At 40.0% G+C, this 20,991-nt stretch overlaps 2 protein-coding genes across 3 annotated transcripts; one reads left to right on the forward strand and one right to left on the reverse strand.

The window, feature by feature from the left end:
- Window positions 1–228: 228 nt before the first annotated feature.
- On the forward strand, window positions 229–5,440 carry rnft1 (ring finger protein, transmembrane 1). Its single transcript, XM_056396938.1, has 9 exons — window positions 229–402; window positions 1,079–1,536; window positions 1,622–1,698; window positions 1,792–1,892; window positions 2,045–2,198; window positions 2,308–2,466; window positions 2,563–2,628; window positions 2,720–2,821; window positions 4,383–5,440. The coding sequence occupies exons 1-9, from the start codon at window positions 377–379 to the stop codon at window positions 4,515–4,517; spliced, it is 1,278 nt and encodes a 425-aa protein (XP_056252913.1). The 5' UTR covers window positions 229–376; the 3' UTR covers window positions 4,518–5,440.
- A 188-nt stretch (window positions 5,441–5,628) lies between these two features.
- Window positions 5,629–19,162, reverse strand: rps6kb1a (ribosomal protein S6 kinase b, polypeptide 1a). Of its 2 annotated transcripts, none has more exons than XM_056396937.1 (15): window positions 19,074–19,162; window positions 17,994–18,037; window positions 16,654–16,739; window positions 14,691–14,759; window positions 13,866–14,013; window positions 13,646–13,703; window positions 12,679–12,779; window positions 12,424–12,514; window positions 12,241–12,331; window positions 12,011–12,118; window positions 11,843–11,905; window positions 11,604–11,681; window positions 11,415–11,522; window positions 10,416–10,528; window positions 5,629–9,924 (listed from the first exon to the last, which is right to left on the reverse strand). In XM_056396937.1, exons 4-15 carry the CDS (start codon window positions 14,706–14,708, stop codon window positions 9,669–9,671), a joined length of 1,233 nt encoding a protein of 410 aa, XP_056252912.1. In that variant the 5' UTR covers window positions 14,709–14,759; window positions 16,654–16,739; window positions 17,994–18,037; window positions 19,074–19,162; the 3' UTR covers window positions 5,629–9,668. The 2 variants fall into 2 exon arrangements, with proteins under 2 accessions (XP_056252912.1, XP_056252910.1); XM_056396935.1 differs by having other exon boundaries at window positions 16,654–16,774; window positions 19,074–19,160.
- Window positions 19,163–20,991: the final 1,829 nt, after the last annotated feature.

Below are 20,991 nucleotides of genomic sequence, written 5' to 3' on the forward strand. Positions count from 1 at the left end.
AAAGACACCAACACCACAAACACAGCCGAGAGGTCACGAGCAGTGACTCGAATTAGCTGAGATGATGCTGAGCAGACAGTTAGTGGACAGTGAATTAAAACAGGTGAGTGATATAAAAATTCACCAAGATAAGTGTAATTTGAAAATGCTCCAGTAGGTGGAAGTATTGCACCACTTCACATCCGACACGCCGTGAAAAATCCAACAGAAGAAATTAGTGACGTCGGCTGCTGTCGTAAACAACGTCAAGATGTCTGAATGAGCAGTTTATGGCTTAGCCCGAAAGCTAACAACTTGATTTTCTTTTTAGTTTACTTTTACTTTGGTTTCGTTTGGCGACTTGGAAATTGTATTAGATGGGGACCAAGAGCTTACCATGAAACTCCGGGTGCAGAATGACAGGTGAGCTGAGCTTTTACAGCCGTTAGTGTGACCTGATAGAAAACATCTGTTAGCTGCTAAAGCTAACGGCAGACCGAATCTGTGTAGGAAACGCTTCGCTGTCTGTTATCTGTCAATGTCACTACTTTTGTGTTTATCAGCTGAAAATTACTGACGGTTGGTGCAGCTAACGTCAATTGGCCTTAATATCTTCGTTAAGGCTCACACGATCAGGATGAGTCGAGGTAACGTTAGCATTGTTAACACTTTCATTTTTGCCTGCTAATCTAATCAGTTTAAGTTAGCATACAAAACTCCAGCTAACCCAACAATGATCTCTGTCGAAACTGGCACAAAATACTGTCGTCTAATTTGTCAGCGAGTTAATATTTTAATGCATTCAATGTTATCAAAACATCCCAGAGTGACCCAATTGTCACTTTACCTAGACACTTAAACTTCAAGTGGTCAAATAGTGGCTTACGTGACTAGCTTTTTTTCTGGGAGACCAAATATAACAGCAAAATAAATGTAATAAAACATAGAGCTAGATAGTATGTATATCTTCACATGTGCAGTCTGTACCAGTGCAGGCTCTACTACAAAAAATGAAACAGCTTGTGAATATTGCTATAATCACAATTTACATTGGACACATTTTGCCTGAGGCTACAAAGATTTGTCTTTTGTGTCAAAGGAGTGATTCCAGAAGAACACTGAAACTGAGGGAGTCTCCTACTGTGATGCAGCCTAATTCAAGTGAGCGGGACGCTCATGCAGGCAATGGTTTATCCCTAACTCTGCAACCAGAGCTTCTCACCAGGACACCAGCCCCTGGTGCAGCTGCTGCCAGCCCTGAGAGTAATGAAGTACGGATACCCATGACAAGTGGGTCTGGGGAGTCTAGTGGAGGCACGTCATCCAGGAGATCCAGAGTCAGCTCCCACAGCCACTCCCATTCACATTCACATGGACATAATCGGGCACAGCATCACTCCAATTCAGAGCCTGAGCTTGACCCTCCTGACTCTGATCTGGACTCAGGAGAACCCAGCACCTCCTTGTCTGAGCTTCGCTGTCTCTTCCGCTGGCTCCAAAAGAGTCTTCCTTTCCTTGTCATACTGTGTGCTAAACTGGTCATCCAACATGCTCTTGGTGAGTATAAGTTGTACAAAGAGCATTCGTAGAAACGGTGAACACAAGACATTGTCTTGATGTAATCTTTCTCTTCATTCACCAGGTCTAGCAGTTGGGGTTGGCCTCTTCACAACTTTTTTATATGTGAATAAAAGCATTCAAAACCAAGTCTTTCTTCAGGTGAGTCGAGAAAAGGAAAGTCAGTTGTTCATGATGTTTATAATCTTTGCCATTAGATTGCTAAACCATGTTTTTGTCTGTGTGCGCCCTCAGGATCATCACTCAAAGCTGCAGTGTGTATGGCTGCTGCTCTTCCTGATCTCTTCCACCCTTCTGCTCTACTACACTTTTCTCACTGAGACACTTTATCATTGGTAAGGCTGAATTCATTATCTACAGAAATCTATACTCTGGCACATTGACCACTGTATGTATATGCTGCCCACGAGTACTGCAGTTAATTTAACGGCTAAACCTGGGAAGCAGTGAAATGTGCAACTTAACCTGAATTTCATCCTCCTCCCAGCCTATTCTTCCTCAGCCCAGCCATTGAGCCGCTGGGTTTCTGGGAGGTTCTGTGGGCAGTTGGCATCACAAACTTCATAATAAAGTTCCTCTTTATGGGGATTAAGTGCCTTATTCTGCTGCTGCCATCTTCACTGGTGACCTACAGAGCCCAGGTAAGACCGGTGGATTTCTTCTTGGCATTAACAAAAGAAAATATCCCTGTAATTCTGTGTCTTGGCGTTGTTGGCTCAGTAGTTCTCTTCTGTGTTTTGATGTCTCAAGGGGAGATGGCTGATGCTGACTGAGGAGCTGGGTCAAGTGCACCAGGCCATGGCTCCAGTTTCACTGTGGTTCCGCTACCTGGTCATCTACCAGGAGGCTGATGGCACGCCTGGACTCACGCTAGGGGTCCTGCTGGCTTTGCTCTACCTCATACTGAAGGTGTGATCCCTGTAACTTAACAGCCATAGATCCTTTGTTGTGTTATTGTTGAAAAGTTGTTCCTTTACTTTTTTGTTCCTTCTTTCACTCTTCCAGCTTTTAGGATTGTACGGACAGTGGACATCTTTACTGAAAACTGTGAGGATATTTCTGAAGGGCGAGGTCAGTGTTAAACAACTTCTTTGTTAAACAGTCAATTTTCAGATTTAGTAACCAGCTGTGTTTACAGTGTTTTTTTTTTTTTGTTCCTCAGCATACAGGCACAGCAGCCACTAGGAGTCAGTGCAGCGAGGCCGGAGACGTCTGCCCTATCTGTCAGGGAGAGTACAGGGAGCCTCGGGCTCTACTCTGTCAGGTAAAACCACATTAATGGGCCTGTCATACCATAAAATTTTTCAGCCTTTGTTATCATTGTATTTGGTCGTACTTTTCTCTAATGTGCAATGTGGGCATCAAGACTAGGGATGGGAATTGATAAGATTTTATTGATACCAATGCCATTACTAATTCTGCTTATCGATCCGATTCTTTATCGCTTCCCTTATCGATTCCTGTGGATTTTCTGTGTGGAAAAAAGTAGGCCTATACAGTGTCAACAACGTAAATTTTATCTAAACACTCAACAAGACAGATAACTGCTCTGTAGTTGTTCAATCCCTTGAGGAGGGGGTGCTGTCGGACTCTTTAGGTCTGCCTTGTATTAATTTACAAAACAGAAGAAAAAAAATAGTTCACTTAAAAGAGCCAGCTCGTTCGCGACCGACACATCACTAATATGTCCCTTCACTGCTCTGCTGAGACTGGGAAGCACTTGTTGACCGGCTGCATAGAGCGTCAAACACATGGCACTCTTGATATTTAATGCCGTGCTGCGTCTACAAATGTTTCATGTTTGTTTTGAAATTAAGCCACACTTCCTCAAATCCTTCATTGTTGTTCGCGCTGACTGCCTCTTGCGAAAGCGTGACGTCATTGTTTTGCAAGGCACGTGAAACTAAGTGGAAGGCATCGATAAGGGAATCGTTAAGCATAAAGGCAAATGATGTGGCTGGATCGATCCAGTTGGAACCGGTTCTCAACTGGAACCAGTTCTCGATTCCCATCCCAAATCAAGACGCAGATAAAAATCCTTCGGGCTATCCATCTGTCAGACATGTTTCTCTACCACGCCACAGTTTGCAGCATCTGATGACATCATTCTCATTAGATATTGAGCAGGAGCAGTATTACTTAATTTCCTTAAGTAAGTCTGTAATATAAAAATAGGTCACAAAAGTACAAAAACCAGGCAACACAATCTGTACTTGTAAATAATCTGAATTATCTCTTTATTCAAACTATTCTTTTATTTGCTACTCATAAGCCCCTTTTCCACTGTTCAAAAAACCTGCTAAGACATCAGGAACAATCAGCATTCACACCTGGGTGAAATGACTCTGCAGTAGACCTGGGTAGTTATTGGCTCCGGCTTTGGTCAGCATTGATGTAAACACAACACCAGGTGATCTGGCTAATTTTCACCCTTTTTCCTGCTGTAACGTCTTTCAGAGCACAAACACTAAACAGACCTGTCACCTCCCCAGCATGGTGCTGTTAAACCAGAAACACTGCGGCTGCACTGCGCTCAGGGATGAAAGAGTGAGCTGCATTGCAGCCCTGAAATAAGTTTTAAAAACACACATCACCAACCTGGAGATGAGACATGACGGATCCGTTTTACCAGTTTGCACAGCGGCTAGCAGCTCACTGTTTTTCTCCTGTGTGTGTGCTCTTTAAATGCATGTTTTCCTTTAGAAATTACAATGGGCTCATCAGATCCCTCATGTTTTCTTGAATCAGATGAATTGTTCTTTTTGCTGTGTCCATGCACAGTAAGTGCAAGACATTCTGACAGCTGTTGCTTCTCTGTTGTGCAGCACATATTCTGTGACGAATGCATCGCTCTGTGGTTTAACCGGGAGAAGAGCTGCCCCCTCTGCCGGACTGTGATCACAGAAAAAGTCTATAAATGGAGGGATGGAGCCACATCTCCACACCTGCAGATTTATTGATTGATAAGGTACAGGTCGGGAGCTTTTGAGTGTGGGACATTGGTATTAGCTTGTATTTAAATATGTGATTTTCTATGGCTGTCAAACCCCACTGACAAGTAATGTTGTACACACTGTTTGATTCATCAGGCAAGGGCTGTGCCCGTTTTGGGCCGAGGTCAGTAAGGTCGCACAAATTGCACCTACAGCAGGCATGTTTCCAGCTTATTTACCAGTACATCCCTGCTTGTCATTGACAGACAACTGAAAATTGATTATTTTCATGCCCTCAAGTGTTTTTTTATTTTTTTTATTATTTTTAGTTGTTTCCTTTTGTGTTGCTTTTATTTACCTTTAATCTTAATATAAACTTTCCTCATGGGGCAACAAATTGTTCTACTTCCACTGTTTCTTCTACTTGTAAATATGGGGACAACAGAGAATTATATTAAAAAAAAGTATTTTAAACAGATTTTTCCTGTCATACGTTTGAACAAACATGCAACACATGAACCTTCTTATCCAGTGTTTTCTAAATTTGTTGACACGACTTTTCTGATTTGTAACAATGAATGTGTTGAGGTCAGCAGCTGCACACCTCTGCTCAGGAGTGCTTTTAGGATGACAAGTACAGAGCAGTGTCACATCGTCCAGTTATGACCATGACAAGGAAAAAGGATCTGTTTATGTGATGGGTAAACAGTTTGCCTTTTGCTTTCAGCGACAATTTTTTTCACAACTGGTAAAAAGAATACAAATGAGCTTGTAAGATTGATTTACACATAAATTATTTTTCTATAGAGGTGACTTGGCCTCGTTTTTGTAAAAAACCAAAGACTGGGAGAAACATCTATTTTATTATGTATGAAAATCATTACACTGTGTTATTTTTTATCCATTTAGATCCATAAACTATCTGAATAAAGATCTACATTTGAATGATGTTTGTGACTTATTTCATGAAGCATAATGAGAATCAATTATTGAATGTACAGCTCTGCCTGTCTTTGTCATTGACATCTATATGCTTTGATTAATCCCTAATATAACCTGAATAGATGGTTAATTTACAGATTTTGCCCCTTTGTACGATCCATTTCGTTACATTGCCAGTGATCAGAAAGGAGATCCATAATTTTTTATTTTGACTTTATTATGTACATGATACATAGGAACGTTTCCCATCTGCAGGGGCAGGTCTACGGGTGACAAATCAACAGAAATGTTATTCAATGCCCATCAGTGATTAAAACACCCCTTCTACTCAAGATGGTGTTTTCCACCTGAAGTGTGGAGGATGCTTCTCAAACATACCTGAAGCAATATGTATCATCATCATCATATCATATTGGTGAAGCAAAGAAATGCACATCCTTGAGTTCTAACAGGAAGTGAACTTCATGGATCAACCCCAGCCTTTTCCACACACATTTACAATATACAGTATACTGTACATACACACTGTTCTGTCAGCAAAGGCACAATGCCATTCCCATTGGTTTTTGCATCAGTTTTTTCTTTCACAATAATTGCCCTTGCTTTAAGCACTGCAAGAAGACAAACTGAAGTTCAAGTTTTCAGCGAGGAAAGTTTAAGATATCAAAATGTTTTCAGAAAAAAAAAACCCTTGATTATGATACTCTACTACACAATAAATACTGTAAGACATTTAGGTCACCGTCCTTAATTTTAGAATAAAATAAAAAAAGAAAGCTGCATCTGAGGTTGTATAAGACATGTTCTGTGGAAATAAAATCATACTCTACATGCTTATCATTATGAGAAAATAAGTCTCTGTTAAGAATGCCAAATCAAATTATCACACATTCTGCTGCCTTATCTACATAATACTACATAATAAATACCTAGTTTGCATAGTGTGAACAAAGCAGTGGAAACACAATGGCGCTTTAAATAAATAAACATGGAAACTAAGTGGAGTAAAAAGTGGAGTGAGAGAAAAGAAAATTAATCATTTCAACCCGACACTGATCCATATTAAAAGCTTGATCTCTGCATCCTTTACACAAGATTAACCCATGTAAAACACGTGTAAAGTATCTTCAAGAAACATATCTTTCAATATCTGTAAGTATCACTGTGGAAAGTAGATATGGTTAAAAATGATGTATGACGGAAAACGTGATTGATCTTTGAACCTTGAAGTTCTTACAAAAACCAGAGTGATACCTCAACAGTTGCCCAGGGTTTTGTTTACCAGCAAAAAAAAAAATCATTTGGTTCCTTGAAACAGTGCTTTTGGTCAATTCAAAACACCCAGTATTTGGATAACAAGAAGCATCAGGGAGCCATTCAAACACAAGCTCATTTCCATGCATTCAATTTTCAATTAGTATCATGGGAATCTGCATCTGATGGTGCGTTAAGTTTGGGGATGAGATAAGTTTTGAATGGCTTCACTCCAGAGGCTCATACCACAGCTTCACATCACACAAACACGTCAAACATCTCAATGAAAACGCTTTTGAATGGATGGTTCACTCATATAAAGGTTTATCCCCCTAACACTGAGAGCCCTGTTACTGTCAATGCACAAAAAGCATACGCAAAGCACATGAGACATGAATGAAGCTTGAATCAGTAAAAAGGCAGTGATGTCAATTTGGCTGAGAGTATTTTGGGTCAACATGCCCGTTGGTCTCCTACCATGGCTGACGGCTGCATGAGTAGAGGAGGTAAAAGTAATGCTGCAGGGATCATTGGAACAAAGCGCAGGAGATTTAAGTGACACACAAAAAGGCATTTAAAATCTGTTTACATTCAACACAAAGAAACTGAACGGTGCTTCTGGACAGAAAGCATTCCAGTCGGCCAAGGAAGCAGTGTCAGCATTTGGAATTGATTGTGGTGGAAGCGATTCATCTTTCGTCTCAAATTTCACTTGTAGCTTTTTACAGCTGCTTTTCAATAAGTTGTGCCCCACGTTCTCCTGACCGCATTCTCCAGTGACAAAGGCAATGTGATTGTTTTCCTCAAACATAAAGGAATGCTGTGTTCATTGTGGAATTGTTATGCAATATTTCTACCAACCGACAGTGTAACCCGCGAAGTTCTTATCACAAAGTGATCATTAAACAAAAAACAGCATGGCATGTTAAGGGAGAAATAAAAGCCCCTTTTTAAATTCTCTTAGTGCGATGGAGGCAATTAGTCATAAACACTAAAAGTAACATTGTCCAGATTTGAGGAGAAAAGAGCACCAGTAAATCATATGATAATGCCAGTTGAGTACATCAGAACAACCTCAGCCGACTTTCATTGAGAAGCACCTCTATCACACCGCTCCTCAGACTGACTGCACATCTACAGTGGATGTAAGAAATCTACACACCCTTCTTAAAATGGCAGGTTTTTGTGATGTAAAAAAGAAAATAAAGAAACAAATATAATTTTGTAAGTTTTTCCACCTTTAAAAGGACCATTGTGTAGGATTTAAGGGGATCTGTTGAAATAGAACAATGTTTTCTTTAGTTTATAATCACCTGAAACTAAGAATCATGTTTTCATTAGCTTAGAATGAGCCCTTCCTATCTACAAACGGAGCAGGTCCTCTTCCACATAGCCTGCCATGTTGCACCACTATGTTTCTACAGTAGCCCAAAATGGACAAACCTAACACTGGCTCTAGAGAGAACACTTTTGTGTTTTCATGTTACCTGAAGGCCACTGTAGGTTCACCAACACGCTTCGAAAGGAAGCGGTGAGGGGAGGGGTATTAAGTTGGTTGTACCTTCCAACCTCACCACTAGATGTCACTAAATCCCACTCACTGGTCCTTTAATGTGACCTACAAACTATAAAATTCAAGTGAGAAACAAGCAAACCATGTAGGAAAAAAAAAACTTAAAATATCCTAGTTGCATTAGTGTACACACCCTTAAATTATACTTTGTTGATGCACCTTTTTGATTTTATCTACATCTATCTCTTAACTTGGCAATGTCTTCCTTTCAAGAATGTTCATCAAATTGCGAAGTCAATTGCGAGGCGTCTCCTGTGGACAGGTCACCCTACAGATTTTCGACTGGATTCAGTTCTGGGCTCTGGCTGGGCCATTCCAAAAACTTAAATCTTCTTATGGTGAAGCCATTCCCTTAAAAAGGATGTATACTTTGGGTCGTCGTTGTGCTAAAATTCTTGTTCATCTCCAACTTTCAACCAGATGCCTGAAGGTTTTGCACCAAAATCAACTGGTTTCTGGAGCTTTTCATAATTCTCTCCTCCTTAACTAAAGCCCCAGTTCTGGCTGAAGAGCAGCCCCAAAGCATGATGCTGCCACCACCATGCTTCTCCGTGGGTATGGTGTTCTTTAGACAATGTGCAGTGTTGTTTTTGCCACCAAAAAAACCTTTTGGAATTATGGTTAAAAGTTAAACCATGGCCACATCAGACCATAACACATTTTTATGTGGTTTTGGGAGACTTGATGTATTATTTTAGCAAAATTTACCCAGGCCTGGATGTTTTTTTTTTCCCTGTGAGAAAGGGCTTCCGTTTTGCTACTCAACCCCAAAGTCCAGACATATGAAGAATACGGGAGATTCCTGGAACTCCTTTAATGCTGCCACTGGCTTCTTGGCAGCCTCCCTGACCAGTTTTCTCCTTGTCTTTTTAATCAATTTTGGAGGGATGTCCTGTTCTTGGTAATATCCCTGTAGTGCCGTATTTTCTGCACTTGGCCCATCGTGTGTCTAACGCCAATACCTTTCAACGATGAGATCCCATTCATGCTTGGAAGCATGGACCTCAAGAGGGTGTGCACGTTTATGCAAACAAGTTTTTTTTTTTTTTTTCTGAACAGTTTCAGTTTATTATTCACTTGAATTTTATAGATTAAAAGTAACAATAAAAGTGGAAAAAGCTCTGAAATGATTTATCTTGGTTTCATTTTTTCGCATCACAGAAACCAGCCATTTTAACAGCAGTGTGCTGTACTGTAGTTAACTGCTGATTATCTGTGAGGAGGCCAGGCTGAGTCAGGAGGATTTTGGAGGCCAAAGAGGGAAAGGCGCTGCTGGAAGAGCTGGTGATCAGCGTTGACAGTCTCAGTCAATTTTTTAAAAATTTCTACAAGTCTCTTTGAAGGAAAACGATAAAGGGGAAAGAGAGGAGGAATTTGAAGAGTCCTAATGTTCGTAAACTAGCCGAGCGTCATAGATTCATTCGTAGATGTTCAGGGCGCTTGGAGTTCATGGGGTACACCTGCTTTTTGTAGGGCCCTTTGGTAGGGTGCTTGATGGGAAGCGGTGCAGAGGCCTCGTTGGTGCCGCTGCTGCTTGTGTCCATTTGCTCCACTGTTGACACATCCATAGGTTGCTCTCCAGAGCCGCCAGGAGACAGCAGGGACGGGCCGCCTGTCAGCGTGGGCCCCCGGGGCCAACAGTCCCCTCCTGCAAACTTTAACGGACTGTTGAAGAGGGAGAAGTAAGAAACTTTTATTATTCCTCCCAGCTAATGTCCGTGACACATCAGCTCTTTTTTGTAAGGTCACAGAGGCAGTTATGCGTGTCACACAGCTATAACTGGATGTGATTATTCAGGGAGGAACAATATACCTGAAAAAATAGTGGAGCAAAAGGCCAATTATTCTAAAACCTCCAGAATATCCCTGATTTGCCTTTTCTGAAATTCAACTGAACTCAGTTTCCATAACTGACCCCTACTTATTTGACTCCTAATGAATGTGATCAATGATTTTCAAGCCTTCAGAGAATCTCTGTTGTGGCATTGGAAAGAAAACTTTATTTACACAGACGAAGGATTTATTTAGGCCAAGCAGGCTAAGTTTATAAGGTCAGCAAATGAGTCATCGATGTGGGGAAGACTTGCTGTGGGAGGAATTTGTAAACGACCAATGGCAAATCAATGGAACCAGAGACAAAAACAGCTTGCTGTTACCTCACAGGTGTTCTTGGGCTTCCTGGGAACTTCCGTGGTGAGCGGACTTTTGGTTCGAAAGAAAACTTCTCTTTGACGTTTTCAAGCACAGATGGGGCTACATATGTGAAACCCTGGGGAAGGGGTGGAGGACAAAAACAGAGAGACATCTGAGTCCACCTCTTCAAAGACCATCTTTCCGAAAACAACCCACAGCTGATGATGAGCAATGAAACACTGAGTAAACCATATCATGCAATGTGGTGAAACAGTGAGTGAAGCTTCCAGGAAAACCAACAGGACTAAACCAGATGGGATGCATTAACTGATTCTCGTAAGACCTACATGTTGAAAAGGAAGTTAAAAAAAAACATCATGTCCAGAGCGTGCCTCTGTTGGTATGTTTGTTTGGAGACAACACAGAAACTGTAAAGGACAAGAGTAAATGCCACAGTGTTGTTGTTGTTGTTCTCCATCACTATTAATGCTTCTCTGGGACTCTAGTTTACTTCAGTACTAAAGAGAGTAACAAAGTGCTAACAGGGTTTGACAACAAATTATGAATTGCTTACATTTTTTTTACAATATTTAACATACTTGACTCTGATTGGCTCCAAACTATGGGTTATCTTTCACATAGCTCACATTGACACCTCATCACTTTTCTTTATTTAACATAAAAATACATATTCTCTCTATGGTGTTTCTTGGCAGTGACTTGTGTGTGCGTGTGTGTATATATATATATATATATATATATATATATATATATATATATATAATGCTTATTCCTCTTTGAAGTTACATTGACAAACACGATGCCAATAAAAAAAAAAAAACATGTATTTATTTGGTCCAAAACATAAATTAACTATTTTTATCTTTAGCGTTATATTTGAGTGGCTGTGTGGTTTTGTCTGGGATTATTTCTTATGTAACTCTGGAAACTGTGTGCCAGATGTTGAGACAGCAAAGCAGCAGATCCACTATTTTCTGGGAGGTACAGAACTAGTTACCCACCAGGAAGACTTGATTGGCACTTTCGCTGAGTGTGGAGTCGTCCGGGCTGTCCACTGGAGTCTGGCTGGTGAACTTGGAGTCAAACTGGCTAACATCATCAGCCGATTGCTGCCAAAAGAAGCAGGTCAAGTTAATCGTCTTGCAGGAACAGTTCAGAGAGGACATTGCTAAATAAAAACTCTAACTCACCAGGAAAGGTTTAAATGGAGGCTCTACTTTGCGAGCAAGGAGGTCATCCCAATTTATATGCCGGAAGAATGGGTGGGCCTAAAAAAGACGACGACAGCAGCACTCTTAATATTTCATGACCACCACCAGGTTTTCCAAGAAGATTCTCATTTTCTGAGGTAATGTATCCCTCATGTATATAAGTCCCAGATCAGTATGTTAACACACTGCATGCACACACTGTCAGTGAATGTAATCACCTGGACCTCAGCAGCATCTCCTGGTCCAGCCCCGAGTCGCAATGAGGCATTTCGTTTCAGCAGCTGAAAGAGAAAGTGCTAAGACTCAGTTTTCCTGTCTCTCTAAATCTTTCAGAGACAACACAGCCGGTGAAGCATGAGGCAGAAGGAAGGATTTTTACAGCTCACCTTTTTCAGAAGGTCCCTGGCTTCTTGTGTGAGGTAAGGTGGAAGGCTGAGTTTGCATTTTAAGATTTTGTCAATCGTCTTCTTTCGGTTTTCACCTGTGAATGGGGGCTATGAGAGAGTGGCATGTCAGAAACAGCAGTTCAGCAAATGCTTCCTTCAGCCTTTAGATGGCCACATTGCTGAGATAAATTTGCTTATTTGAACAGTGGGATCAAGTGGTGTGCACTTACTGCGCCTGTTAGCATGTCATACATGAGAGCCCCCAGACTCCACCAGTCCACTGCCCGGTTATGTCCACTCCTCATTAGGATCTCTGGAGCCCTGAGGAAGGAGAGGGAAGGACAAGCTGATACAGCAGATGCACTAGACTGAGTCACGTCTGAATGTTCATCTGAAATAATTGTATGACGTACATGTATTCAATAGTGCCACAGAAGGTGTGGGTGACCGTTCCGTCATGGATGGACTCTTTACAAAGACCAAAGTCTGTCAACTTCACATGTCCTAGAAAGAAACAGAACCAAAGCAAGAGCATGAGAGAAACTACACTCAAAACAAACAATAGATCAAGTATCAGATTACCAAGAGAAAGAATTTGCTGTGGGAACAAAAGTTCATATGTGGAAAGGACATGTATTTGGTTGCAAGAACATTTCAGGTTTATGTACCGTTGTTGTTGAGCATGATGTTCTCAGGCTTCAGGTCTCTGTAGATGATGCCCTTCTGGTGCAGGTGACCCAGCGCCATCGAGATCTCGGCCAGGTAGAAACTGTCAAGTGAAACAAGCAAGTCAAATCAAATGTACCTGCCACTAGGTTTGTACATTCCCCACTGCTTCTCGGTGATCTATAGACAGTGTTATTCTCAATGTCATTTAGGTTACTCAAGGAAATACACACCCCTATTTATTCAGCAGCTGGGTTCATGTTATCGCCATTTTCATCTTCATGTTGTTTATAAAACAGAACAACATGTACAGGAAGAGTTTGTACCTGTTCCTAGTCACCCTCATGTTGCCTGCGAAACACTCATCACATATCTGCCTGTTTTCACAAAACTGAATTCTCTAAGTTTACTGAACATCTGTGTCCCTAAGATGCTGTTCGCACATGAAGGCTACAATTAAAGTCCATCAGTGTGCTGATGTCATAATCCGAGTCATTGCTGTCTGTCTCTTTAGCGGCATTTGTTTAAGTGTTAGCATATGTATGGAACAGACACAACAACAGATCATACTGACGATCATGCATCACCTGGCATTTCTGACTAAGATTACCAAACTGTCATTTGGGAATTATTTTATATTGATTGGAAAAAGATGATGAAAGATTAAAACATTTCAAGCAGAACATCCTGACACCAGAAGAGCTCTGAAACTCTGAAAAAAAAGTGATTCTCCTGAAACACTGTGGAAAAAAAGTCAATTTAATCCCTGGCCAGATGTTTAAGATTGACTGCAAAGAATTGATACTCTTATCCCACAAGCGCACCAATGGTATTTAACACCTGTGGGTTCAGTGCCTTGCTAATGGACATTTCAATATTTAGGCGGGAGGAGCAGGGGTCAAACCACCCCTGTGGTCGCACTAGGATTCGTCGACGACCCACTCCATCATGCACACTAAATTAACTTACCATGCCGTGTCCTCCATGAAGATGCCCTCTCTTTCCAGTTGCATGAACAGCTCTCCTCCTGCAGCAACCACATACAAAAATCTGTCAGTCAATGTGTATTGTAACAAAACAGCAATGTAATTTCCAGTTCACAAACATTCTCCAATGCTCACAATATATGGATTTATGACAACAAATTATTGAGGTCTGTATTGATCTGTATGGGCATCACTATGCTCACCGCTCAGATACTCCAGGATGAGGTACAACTTCCCCCCTGTCTGGAAGGCGTAGATGAGATCCACAATGAAAGGATGCTTCACTTCCTCCAGAATGTTCCTCTCAGCTTTGGTGTGCGCTGTGTCCTTCGCATTACGCACAATCATGGCCTTGGTAAGGGACAGAAAGAAAGGTACAGAATGTCAGGGTGTGAAAATATTTAGGCAATAACTTAAACCCTATTAGCGGGTGTCAACATCAGCTGCAGAGGCAGAGCAGGAATCCCGACTCCAGGATGGTAGCTACAGTTAAGTCTCATTAAGCCAATAAACACAGTCATTAAGCAAAACCTCAAGCTTCGGGGAATATGAGCTGGCTTTTCAAGCAAAGACACACATCAGCTCTGTGTCAGCTGTGGAGAGGAGGCCAAGCTGAACAGGAGCAGCAGCTCTGAGGTTTCATGGGAAAAAGCCTGCTGCCATTATTTTGGGTGGTCTGCGCTTAGCATCTGGCTGGAGAGCTGAATGCACCAGTATGTCACCATAAAAGACACATAGTGACATACAGCATATGTGAAACACTATACACAGTTAAGCTGCACAAGGCTTGGGAGTCAACTCAGTATTTAAAGAGCTAATTCCCCATCGGTGTAGGCTACTTGTATTTCTTTACATATGGATTAGATCATTCAGGCGCCATTGTTGTCACACTAAACTACTGCGTGTGTACACCAGGGGGCAGTTAGTCTCACCTTTAATGAGCGTATTTGAGTTACACTCTATATTAGATTACTATTAATACAATATTAAACCCTTCAGCCGAACCTAAGAAAGGCAGATTCACTCACCTTCTTCAAAACCTTCATAGCAAATATTTTCCCAGAGGTAGCACCGGACACCTTCCGAACTTGAAACACCTGAAATATTTACATCATATGAATCAAAATCCACAGACATTTGCACAGACTTTCTGCAGGGTTCACCGAGTTAAATTTAAGACTTTTAAGACCTTTTTAATACCACAGAGAATGGAATTTAATACACTGTCATACAAGGCCAAAGTATGACAGTATGATCAAAACCAGTAGCAATGTTAAGGCCTAATATTACTTTATTTTAAATCACATTTGTTCAGTACTTATCAGGTATATAACAATATAATTAATAATCAATATGAGCTGATTCTGGACAAGTGGCAGATGAGTGGATAGATGGAACCAATCAAAAATGATCCTCTCTTTAAAGATAATTTAAGTTTTTGATCAAACCAACACTTGTCTAAGTGGTGACGGTCTCAAACAGAAACATTTTATAACTAACATTAATGCTTACATCAGGCAAGAAGTGACTTTTATTAATAAACTTTTTTTTTTTTTTTTTTTTTTAAGGAAAACTGGAATCTGTGCTTTTGAAAAGGTTTTAAGACCTGCAGATACCATTAAGTCACAACTGCTTTTGTTGTGTAGACCAGCAATTCTCTTCTATGTCTCAACTATGGCTTGAACAATTATAGACATTTCAGAGAAATGATTTAGGAAATTTCTTTTTTTTTTTAGCACTGATATGAAGTTTGGAATCTGCATGCAGTGTATTCATTTGACAAAGCAAAAAATTAGAAATTAGCACACATTCTTTTTGAGCAAAAATGCTTGTTACTCTGATGACAGTGTGACCAGGGACTGCTCTGAGTTTGCGTGAGCCAAAGTCTGTATTTCGACTATTGGTACACCAGCATGAATATTGAAAGATAATTTGCTCTCAGTTTTAAAGCCAAGAAACTTCAAACCTGTGCCAATATATATACTGTAACCGCACAAAAGTATATCAAAACAAATGAGTGTCTTTCAAAAAAAGTAATTACTTTGTAATACAGAGAAATTCCCATGTTGCAGAAAATTACATCTTAGTCACACACAAAACCACCAAAAAATAAGTCACGCCTCTTCTTGTTAAGTGGAAAATGTTTCCAAGATAACTGTGATGTGCAATTTCACTGTTAGGCTTAGAAAACTGAAAATTTCCAGAGCTCTACACCACCATTTTTCCAGTTTTTTTAATTGAAACTTTAACCTTAAATGGTACAAAGGTAAGCAGGAAATGCCCAAGGTAAAAAAAAAAGTTAAAAAAAAAAGTAAAGGTCACCAAAGGTTTGGGATGAACTGGACAGAAATTGAAAGCAAGGCAAACTGGAAAAATGGAGGTGTTTCAAACCTTTTGACCGGTAGTAAACATGTATCTTTAAAATATTGATTGGTCTGAACATTAGATGCAGAGGGGTGCAGGTGACAACAGTTATGTTTCATGTTGATGTGGCTAAAGCAGGAGATGGTTCCTGGATGCCAGATCTTACAGATAAAGTTTCAAGTATTTAAATTAGCCACAGCTAAAAAATAACATATTATATCTCTGGGGATTGAAAAGTTCATTGATAAACAGCCGATGAACAAAAATACCGCGTGCAAAACTCAATTTCCAGTAACTTTGTTAATAAAAAAATGTCCCACACATTGGAATTTCAAGACAACAGTCATTCCACACATAACAAGTGTTATTTCCCACATTACTGAAAAAATTATTTTTCAACTGAGAATTGAAAAGCCAACTTTACAGCTTTACACAGCTGTTAGTCTGTTAAATCTGTTTTAGGTTCCAGACTGTATACAGGATATATGGTTACAACCCTCAACATCTAAATTTCAAGCCAAGATACATCTTTAAAAGGAATATAGAGGATGAGGTTAAATTATAAGTGTGTGGTAAAGGACTCAAATGCATATTTACATTTCCATGACTGAGAATCACGTGCCTCACCTTTCCATAGCCTCCTTTTCCCAAAACTTTCAGCAGCTCAAAGCATTCAGGCCTGATCTGCTCTGTTCCCTTGTTCACGCTGTTCTCTGAAATTTCAAACTTCTCACAGTCATCCATGTTACTGGCAAAACAAAGAATAAAGAAAATAAACGAAAAAAGCATGATCAAAACAATCACTCAGCATTCTGTTTACAGTTTCCAAGACACACAGCAGTATTACCAATGAGTGCCTAAACACAGACGTGGGTGATGGTAGAACTGAGGCTGATGGTGGTACAACGATTTTGTCATTTGGAATAAACAGCGGACTGACAGACTGACTAAGATGGGTGCACGCTGCTTAAGTGGTTCCAAAATGTTTTCTTACAAAGGTCGCTCCAATAGATCCAGATTAGAGTAGGGAGGTAAGATTTAATTATATTCTGCCCTCAGAGACTCTTTCCAAGATAATATCAGTTATTACTGGGCACATGTGGGTGGGAGACAAATTAAAGGACAAACTTGAATAAAGGAGTGGAGAAAAATAACAAATGTACATGCCTCCTTTATGGTAATGAAGGGTCACTGAATTATGTGAATCCCACGCTATGGCTTTCACAGTCATCAGATTTTAACACAATTGAGCACCTATAGCTGACCTTTGATCGCAGAGTTAGACAACGCTCTCCACCACAATCAACAAAATACCACATGAGGGAATAGCTTTAGGAAGAATGGTGTTCATTCATCCAGTAGAGATCTACAGACTATGCCAAGAGTATTGAGGCTGTGATGGCCCACACTGTATGCTGTCACCCATCTCTAATATCTTGTGATGTGGCACTATGATGAAGTTGTACAACAAATGCTATCAAATAGCTCTGCAACTAACAATCATTTTCATTATCGATTAGATCTACCAAGGATTTTCCCAATTAATCAATTAGTTGTTTGGTATATAAGATATAAAGAAAATGCCCCTCAGTCTCCAGGACCCCAAGGTGAAGTCTTCAAATGTCTTATTTGTCTGATCAACAATATAAAATCCCGAAAATATTTAGTTTGCAATGATATAAATTTGAGAAAAATTAGAAAATCCTTACATTAGAGAAGTGGGACCAGGCTAGGTTTTGGCATTTTAGCATTTTAAATTACTCCAACAATTACTAGATTATTAAAAATAATTTATTCATGTTATAACTATCAACTAATTGATTAATCGACCCATCCTTTTAGCTCTGCCAGCAAACCATTACAAGTTATTTATAAGTCCTTAGAGATCATTTCCAGTCGTCCAATAAAGGCGGTTGACATGGTAACCTCTCTCTTGGCAATAATGGTATTGCTAACTGTATACTCACAATTCAAAGCTACTGCATTGGTCCATGTATTCATTGAGCTGGCCCTGAAAACAAGTGGACAACAGGATAGAAAATGTCAGCATAAAGGACTGCGAGGGGGGTTGTTATTTACCAGCGAACCTAAGCTTGGACGTTAGATTGTTTTACTATTTGTCTTTGTTCATTTTCACACCAAATATTTTAACCATACTTTGGTTTCAGTAAACAGGGACGGCTGTATATTATCACTAAGCTAGTTCGACACACACGTTCTCTTTAGCATTCAAATACGCCCATATTTGTAACTAATAGCTAATAAACCAATGACCGAAGTTGTATGTAATCTATGACGCTGACCTCAACAACAAACTTCACGTTAGGTGAGTGGAGCGAAAGCTAGCAGAAAGCTACAGTCCCGCTAGCTACACTCACAATCTGTTGGTCGGCTTTACTGCCAGTTCATTCATATCACACGTATTAACAATGTGAGAAGAGTTGTCATACCATAACTACATGTGACGTTCGTGTAATTACTTGAACGGTAATGTACATAACATCCCTAAAACAGGCAAATGCCGATGGAGAGCATGAGACCACATTATCTGTGACTCCGTTATCGGACATGCAGCGACGCCCGGTTCAATTGCTACGCGTTTCGAAGTCGCGGTTTCACAGCATCGATTTACCATTTTAACTATAAAGTATTTGCTGACGTGGTGATGATTGGCTTCACTCTCTGTTCATCAAAGATTGGACAAGTTAACGTTGCATGCACCTGAGCGGCGGTCAGGTTAACTTCGGCGGCAGAAACAACCTGTCCGCCGTCAACACTTTCGATTCTGTGGATGTATTTGTTCGGTGTAGGCGGGGAAACTAAGTTTGTGCTAAGTCACAATCTTTAATAAAGAAAACGCAATGGAAATTTGTTTAAATACAGTACAGCGACTTTTTAATGGGGGACTGCCAGATACCGCGGGAAATGGGCGGACGAGGACATGTCCGATAATGGATTGTTGGGACCAACGCAGGCCTAGGAGCTGCTAAGTGCTAGCTAACTAGCTAACAGCGGCGGTGTTAGCCTCAACGTTAACGTGAACTCACCCCATCCTCAAGTTCGTCGTCAGAGACATTCTCATCCGGTTGATCCAAATCGATGTCGAAAACCCCGGCCATGGCCACTGCACTTCACTCGGCGTTTAAGCACGAAACACAGCCCCGCTCCCCCGCCTCATGGGAGAGCCATCACCGTAACAGCCGGCTACAGCAGAGCAGAAAGCGTGGGCTAACATCCAGCTAACCAAAACAACACAAGAAGCGAGCAGCAGAAAAGCCTCTAGTGTCGGCCACCGGCACTACTCGGCTCCGGTTGGCTTAGAAACATAAAAACCTATTAGTATAAAATTGACAAGTTGCAATTTTAATTTAACAGGATGCGATAGGATTTAGTCAGCTGTCCTTAAATAAAAAATAACGCAATTTCCCAATCCATTGTATCAGAGGACGTATGATTTGTTTATTAAATGTATAATTGAGTATTTAATTTAAACTCTGTACTTTCTGTCTTATGTTTTATTTTATCCAGAGTAACTACTAAGTCTGTTGACAGACTCAATGTGGGTCTAGAGTAGAAAATATCTGTTTACTGTTGGATATCTTATATTTTGCAGTGAAAAGATTGTGTGTTTCCTTTGGTTTTAACTACAACTACTGTTTTAAGATCTTTGAAAAACTAATTTTTTTTTACAAGGATAGAGCCTAAACATACAGGTCAGAAAGAAAAGATCTAATGGGAAAGTATTAAAGTAATTTCAGCATTACACCCCCAGATTAACTTTATGGCATTGAAAGTTGGTGATAAGTGGCAACATGAGGTCATTTGTCTTAAATGCTCCATTCACAAAAGTACACATCTTGACACTGTTCCAATGCTTCCCAGAAATCAGATGTCTCATTTAATGTCTTAATGATTTTACTCATGGACGGCAGGATGTGAGAATGTGTAAGTACATCTCCTCATTCTTACTTCCTCTGGTTTCCTCCATCTACAATCTAGACAGTCATACTCATACTCTGCCAGGTCATAATTTGATAATCTAAACAGGATTATGTGTTCTTAAGGGTTAGGTGGTTTTAGGTGGTACTGGTTTCATGCACTTTACATTAGAAACTTTTAAATTCCTTTTGTTTGCTCTATATTTTCGTTGCCATATTTTTTCTGTCATGCTGATCAGTGGCTCCAGCCTAGAAAAGGTGCTGGTTAAATTAAAAATTAAAAGACCACAACAAAAATTATTCAGTCACACAGAAAAATCTTCACATACACAAACATGAATTGAAGATAGTGGAACTGCAGTTTATTCAGATCAGAAACAGTGACAGAAAATTAATTGCCAGCTATTTTGATCATCAGTTAATCGCTTGACCTTTAATAAAAATCTCATTGGCCCAAACATACAGTTTGGAGACGTCACCATGGGCTTTAGGGATGGACATTTACTAATTACTTTTTTACTTCCTTTTTTTTTTTTTTTTTTTTTTTTTTTACTATTTTCCAACATTTTATATAGACCAAACGATTAATTTAGAAATACTGAAAATAATTCTTAGTTGCAGCCAATCATCTTGTCCAGTTTAGTACAAGGAACTTTAAATCTAACCAAATGATCTGGTGTCACAGTTATCAGCTATGGCCTTATAAATGAAAACACAGATACAAATACACTGCAAAAATGTTTGAAGTTCTGTATCTGAGATAGAAGTACTTTTTTTTATGTTGGAGTGACATCACCAACGCCATTATGGAGTTTGTTTGATGAACTATATCAAGACACATAAATCATATTTTTGAGTTATCTGAGATGCTGGACAACCTGCTGAGTTGATAGGTTGCTGAGAAGATGCATAATAGTCTTTTAGTCTATGTCTTTTTCATAGAAGACATTTTGACATGTCACAGAGGGAAAAACACAGGTGTCAGTGGTTAAATGACGAATGGCTAAATTCGGTTCAGGGTGCTGTT

Source organism: Seriola aureovittata, chromosome 15 (genome assembly GCF_021018895.1).
Source record: "Seriola aureovittata isolate HTS-2021-v1 ecotype China chromosome 15, ASM2101889v1, whole genome shotgun sequence".
Lineage (NCBI taxonomy): Eukaryota > Metazoa > Chordata > Actinopteri > Carangiformes > Carangidae > Seriola > Seriola aureovittata.

Bases quoted from the DNA above. Each gene is read 5' to 3' on its own strand.
- rnft1 (XM_056396938.1), top strand. From the start codon at position 377: ATGAAACTCCGGGTGCAGAATGACAG. The intron at 1,699-1,791 runs GTGAGTCGAGAA...GTGCGCCCTCAG, and splicing joins AAAACCAAGTCTTTCTTCAG to GATCATCACTCAAAGCTGCA. The intron at 2,629-2,719 runs GTCAGTGTTAAA...TTTGTTCCTCAG, and splicing joins GGATATTTCTGAAGGGCGAG to CATACAGGCACAGCAGCCAC.
- rps6kb1a (XM_056396935.1), bottom strand. From the start codon at position 19,145: ATGGCCGGGGTTTTCGACATCGATTTGGATCAACCGGATGAGAATGTC. The intron at 14,014-14,690 runs GTGAGTGAATCT...TCCCTTACCAAG, and splicing joins CTATGAAGGTTTTGAAGAAG to GCCATGATTGTGCGTAATGC. The intron at 11,906-12,010 runs GTGAGCTGTAAA...TTTCTCTTTCAG, and splicing joins CCAGGGACCTTCTGAAAAAG to CTGCTGAAACGAAATGCCTC.